The 6,384-nt window shown below is 37.6% G+C and overlaps 1 protein-coding gene across 1 annotated transcript; it reads right to left on the reverse strand.

Annotated features, from left to right (window-relative positions):
* Positions 1–819: 819 nt before the first annotated feature.
* On the reverse strand, positions 820–4,332 carry LOC129874944 (pentatricopeptide repeat-containing protein At4g14850). The gene is made up of 2 exons (XM_055950340.1): positions 2,615–4,332; positions 820–1,905 (listed from the first exon to the last, which is right to left on the reverse strand). The coding sequence occupies exons 1-2, from the start codon at positions 4,210–4,212 to the stop codon at positions 1,440–1,442; spliced, it is 2,064 nt and encodes a 687-aa protein (XP_055806315.1). The 5' UTR covers positions 4,213–4,332; the 3' UTR covers positions 820–1,439.
* Positions 4,333–6,384: the final 2,052 nt, after the last annotated feature.

Below are 6,384 nucleotides of genomic sequence, written 5' to 3' on the forward strand. Positions count from 1 at the left end.
AGATCTGTGAAGGTGGGAATAATGCCAAAAAAATAAGAAAAGTCAATATGATATTGATTTTGGAGGGAAAGGTTAATGGTTTTGGAGCCAAAAAGACATAACTGTCAATTGGCATTTCGTGCCAATCTGTGACAAACTTTTTCGTGCCATCTATATTTTCCCATTCAAATATAAGCCTCTTCTTTTTCTCTTCATTTTTTTTGATGATTCAAGTTTTCAGTACTTAACACCAACTCGCTGACAAAACTCAAGTATTTACAAGTTGTGTGCATGACTCAGCACCAGACAATCATTGGCACTTATCATACTTTTACCAGTTGTCTACACAACACAAAATTTTCTGTTTACACCAGAACGATAAATGATCATTTCATACTTTCTACATTATTCCCATTACTTTGGGACATTCAATCTCTTTCATCCAATAGGCAACAAAAAACTTCCTACTCTCTACATTTTCCTGTAACTCTTTAATATTCAGTTCTGGGTACAAGGGACTTGAAAAATGTGGATGAGTTGGTATCACAAGAGGTGTTTCCAGGTCTTGACGGCGAAAACTACACATCTACCTATCATGTCTCTCAATCAACAAGTTGAATTAGGTACCAATATATTACCAACCCAAAAATATTTGTAGAGAGCAGTAGCTCATCAGTAACAAATCATCAGGAACAATTCATAATCCCTTTATAAGAATTTTAAAACTAAAATAAACAGATTTAAGAATCAGTTACATGCTAAATAACTTTTCTAAAGATGTCAGTGAATATATCAAACCAGTAGACCAAATGCACCTGCTTAAAAGGAGCGACATGGACAATGAAAATTCATATAGCCAATCTCAACTTGTTTGGGATCAAGATATAGTTGTTGTCTGTGAATATATCAATCAAATTTTTTGATTGTGTGTTTGTACATTAGTGTATATGTACTAGGAATATGGATCTAAAACATTACAACACATAATTGCAAGCAAGTAGTTCCTTGAAAGTTTCTATGTCGAAACCACTGGAAACTTGCATATGGTACTCTGGCAACACAAGGAGTTTCTTCCCACATTCAAGTGTTCAGTCATCAATACGAAGATAAAATAACATGACATGCTATAGGACAAGAAATATTCACTCTTCATGCTTGCAGCACTCAGAAATGAGTTAGGCAGAGCTGCTTCCGCTGCAGTGCCAGTATAAATGTAGTTTGAGTTTCAAATTTGTAAAGCTCTTAAGTGTGCCTCTAGCAGGGGATGGTGAACCTTGTATGCAATTCCAGCTTGGCCTTGGAAGTGAAGAAAAATTATGGAGGTGATATCTTCTAGTTCAGATCCTCAACCCAAACATCACTCCTATTGCTGCAATAGTATCACGAGTGTAAATTAATGCCTGGATCAATGGCAAAATGGCAAGGAGCATCTGGAATTATCTGGAATGTTTAAACTAGATTCACCAATAATCTCTACATGAGCACTGGTAGTCCTTGAAAGAATGAAAGCGGTTGTTATCTCTTACAATAATTTCTCTACCAGTAATGCCCGAGATGAACTTTATTGCACTATGGCAATCCACACAAACCCTCAGGTTTTTTGTTATCCTTATCGGGACTCCAGGAGGGATAGCAATGAGACCAAATGCAAGTGCAATCTTCTCACTGTGGTACCAAACTTCTGATTCCTTTTCTTCCTCCTCTAAGTCGTATAGCGCAGAATTCGTGTCAGCAGTATAACCTTCTGCTTTCATATATCTCCTTAACTTGGTCAGCATTGCTTGAATCTCTGGGAATCTCTCATGAGTTGTATCCTTTGCTTGGAAAATATGGATAGAATTCTTTGCAGATATCCAACTGAATCCGGCCCCTTTCGTGATGCCAAAATCCTTCATCTCCTTTCTGACAAGATTAGCCTCATCCCACCTGCAGTTACCTCTTATGATTAATAGGTATTGGAGAAAGACAAACATATATACCAATGATAATCTACAACTACTCAACTTGCATTCTACAGATAGAAGTGCCCATTTATCTAAAGGAACAAGCATGATCCCCTACCCCCTCCTTCCAAGCCAAAGTTAATGGAAAAATACTATTAATGGAAATATGTCAAATATTATCCAAAAAAGGAAGTGTGGCATACAAATGAGGATAGAGGAAGAAAGATTTTCTAAATCCAGCTGCATTAGTAACACAAAGAAAAGAACTTTACATTTGGTCCTTCAAGGGGTCAGAGTAAACTTTCACAATTTAAAATTTCATGCAATGTTTCTGCAAGTATCTATAGTTAAACGTAGAAGTACTTAAATTGTCAAAATACATCAACTTATAAGGCATCAACAACAAAATGAACATAGATTAACAGGCCATCTGCTCTCCAGGGATAGCTTCACAGTAAGTATAGTTGGACCGTGTGACAGGATAACAAGAATGTCTAAGATAGAATAAGCAATTAAAGTGCCTGGTCGAAAAGGGAATTACTGAACAATGCATTGAGGAGCTTTCAAAGTCAGTATCTACACACATATTAACTTGGTCAGAAAGAAAGAACATCGACCGCCATATGGTGAACTTGTTGGATGCAATAAGATATTCAAGGACTATTTTAGTGCAACAAAGAACTTAAGGTCACCTTCCAGCAGCTGCAAACATATTAGAAAGAATGACATGGTTTCCAGAGTCCAAAGGATCAAGTCGAAACAAATTGCCAGCTGCAACCTTCCCTACTTCAGGTTTTCCATGAACTCTACAAGCCCCTAAAAGAGCTCCCCAGACTGAAACAGTAGGTGGAACAGGCATTTTCTTGATAAAGTCGTGTGCACGCTCCACCAAACCAGCCCTTCCAAGTATGTCCACAACACATGCATAATGCTCTGGTCCTGGTTCAATCCCATACTTCTTCCGCATAGATTCAAAGATATCCATGCCTATTTTAACAGCTCCAGCCCTACTACAAGCTGTCAATACACAAACAAATGTCACATAATTAGGCACCACATCATGGCTTCCACTTGTCATCGCCTCAAACAAGTTCAATGCCATACCCACGCACCCTTGATGAGCATAACCACCCATTATTGCATTCCAAGTTACCAAATTCCTCTCAGGCATTTCATAAAAAGCGCTCTCACAATTTTCTATGCTACCACATTTCCCATACATGTCAACAAGTGCACTGCCAACAAATACGTTACTTTCGATACAAGCCTTTACTGCAAGACCATGAATAGACCTCCCCAGCTCAAGCACTGCCATTCCTGCACAAGCACTAAGCACACTTGAAACCATGAATTCAGATGGACTAACATTTTCCTTCCTTGCCTTAAGAAACAGCATAAAAGCCTTCTCCCATTTATCATTCTGTTCATACACTGCCAACATGGTGCACCATGATACACCATTAGGCACATTTATCTCATCGAAAATGAGCTCTGAATACTTCACCTCGTGGCATTTTCCATAAAAATCAACCAGTCCATTTAGAACAGAGACATCTGATCCAAAGCCAAGTCGAATCACACAACCATGCAACTGCAGCCCAAGTTTCAAATACAAACCATCGGAGCAAGCATTCAAAAACACACAAAAAGTAATGGAATTGGGTGTCTCTTCACCAAATCGTAAGAGCTCAACAAATTTTAGAGAGGCATCGTAAGGCCTCCCGTCAAGCACAGAATTAGAAATACAGGCGTTCCACGTTGCGATATTCCTGTGGGGCATTTCATCAAACATGTTTTGTGCATATTCCCGTAGACCTGTTTTGTAATACATATCGAATGCGCTACAGCCAACAAACACATCCTTAATGAAGCTACCTTTCAGTGCCAGTGCATGAAGTTGTTGGCCCATAACAGAGGAATGCAAGAACGCGGAAGCTTTGAAAAGGCAAGGGAAGGTGAAGTCATTGGGTTGAATACACTGGCGACGCATGTCAGAGAAATGTAAAAGGGCTGAGGTAAAATGACCATTTTGAACGGAGCCGGCAATGAGAGCGGTCCACGTGACGACGGAACGAAAACGAGGCGGAGTGAGTGAAAGAAGGAGTTGAGCTGAGTTGGGGGCATCGAGTTTGGAGTAGAGGTTGATGAGATGGTTGGAGAGGAAAGGTGGAAAAGGGGGTTCAATAGTTCTGATGATGTGGGCATGAACAGTTCGACCAAGAAGAAGAGATTGAGTTGATAAGGCCGATTCAACCAGCCATCCAAGAGCGTTGGGGCTGAGCAAGGGCATGGACTCCCTACTTTGCCACCACTGTTTACTTCACGGCGGTAATCTCATTGCTACGAATTCACATCTTCCCAAATATTAGATACCAAACAGTACATTAGCAGGGTCATTGTATTAGCTGTCACAAAAATGTTCTATAATTTAAAAAGACCATACATGTTTGAATTATTGAAATTTGTTTTATAATATTACTTATATTTGTTTTAGGACTATAATATCATTCAATTATTTTTATTTTTCTCAAAATATATTCATCTTTCCCAATATGATGCTATGTAACATTATTTTATTTTTTTAACAATACAATTAAAGCTTGTCTGAAATTACTCCTATTTTAAATTGGACTCTTAAGTGTGCGTTATTCATCGTTATTCTTGAGAATTCACAACTAGGTATAAATCTGCCAAATTTCTTGTATTCATTAGGGAAAATGCATAAATTATCTCTTAACTTGTCTCGAAGAGTCAGTTACAAGATTTAACTATCATAACGACATATTACATACCCTTACTACTTAAAAGTAAATTTAATACCACACTGAGACATATAACACCGCTCTTACAATATGTGGTGTATTACACTCGCTGTCACATCAGCGCTACATCAATGTCATGTCAGAAATTATAATTTTTATATCCTTTTTATTTTTTTATTAATGAATTTTTCTTTTGTTAACAAAATTTTTTCTAAAATTTTAATAATCATTAAAATTTTCTAATAATTACATCTTCTTCATAGCAAAATTGCAAAGAAGAAACTTCTAGCAATGACTGCCAAGAAAACTACCCGAAATTCGAAACTGATTCGTAGAGTGAGAAAAATTCTCCCATTCCAAGGTGTACCCCAATAAGGGTTTGAGCTATCAAGAAGAAGAACGTCGACACCTTACCTATTCACTCAAAAAAGTTTGTCATAGCTCAAGAGACTGAGAAACCCCTAAAATTCTACCTGGTCGACAAAATGAAGAAACCCCTTGTTAACAAACACAAACCAAAATCCACAAAGCATAGGTCAAGTATTACACCTGGTACTATTTAAAAGAGTTGTATCTTTTCTATTTTGCAATTTATTATTGCTTAGCTACTTATTTGTTTTATTCAAAATTGAATCAGTTAGATAAAGTTTTGATATAAATTGCACAAACTTTAACAACTATTTGTTCTGGGTTGCTTTTTGTTGTCCATTTAAGCTTAATGAAGTGTGAAGAAGAAGAGTGTAGAGTGTGAAGATGAAGAGATGAGGAGGGTGGGGTTCAAGAGGATTTTGATTTTTTATTTTATTGTTTTTACCTTAATAATTATCTGACATGTTTTGTTTTTTAAAATATAATGATTAGTGGGTAGATCATGCTTGATACCTTAGTCCTTTCGGACATTAGTTATGTGGATCCATTCCAATTGTGTTCATACCCTTGACAAGGTATGAAATGCCCTCCCTAGGTACGAGTTGAACTCTGGTTAGCTTAGACGAAGTATATTAGTTATTAATATTTTCTACAATTCAGACTCGGATATTGCTTGACCTTGTATTCTGTTTATTCAGTACAATATTAATGTAAGACCCCATGAATTGGAAAGACGGAAGGCAAAGTTGGGACTCACTGAGTTCACTTGGTTGAACCCATTCCGCGATTCGCCGCGGTGAAATTCAAAAACCTCGCAAATTGACTTGGGTTACAGGTGTGGTTCGGCTGTACGTAAGCTCGCTTAAATGTTCTAAAATTTTGGTTTAGGGAGAAAAAGATTTTGGCGAGAAGAAAGGAGTTTGGCAACTCTAGACGAATAGGTTCGGTGAGCTAAGGAACCTTGTCGAAAATATCACAATCCAAACTAGGTCCAAGCCGTGACACTGCGATCAAAATCCTGAAGGGCTCCCACCAAACCTCTTGACATATTATACATGAACACATACAAGGCATAATAAGCATCAACTTAATAGAATAGAAGAAATTTGTGGAAATATCATAGACAAGTCAAAAGACAATATAGACCAATACACAAGACGTCCAACAAGCCTGTACATAGACAATATGGAGGGGGCTAAGTGTCACGATCCAATTCCTTAGGTCATGATGACACCTACTATAACCCACCAGTAGGTAAGCCAACCCGTCAACCCAAAACTTCAAGTAATGAGTTTAAGGGCAGAAACTAAACAAGAGTGGCGAATTATAAA

This window comes from Solanum dulcamara, chromosome 11, assembly GCF_947179165.1.
Source record: "Solanum dulcamara chromosome 11, daSolDulc1.2, whole genome shotgun sequence".
Classification (NCBI taxonomy): domain Eukaryota; kingdom Viridiplantae; phylum Streptophyta; class Magnoliopsida; order Solanales; family Solanaceae; genus Solanum; species Solanum dulcamara.

Coding starts and splice junctions, on each gene's coding strand:
- LOC129874944 (XM_055950340.1), bottom strand. CDS start 4,212: ATGCCCTTGCTCAGCCCCAACGCTCTTGGATGGCTGGTTGAATCGGCC. Junction 1,906..2,614: donor ATGTTTGCAGCTGCTGGAAG/GTGACCTTAAGT, acceptor AGGTAACTGCAG/GTGGGATGAGGCTAATCTTG.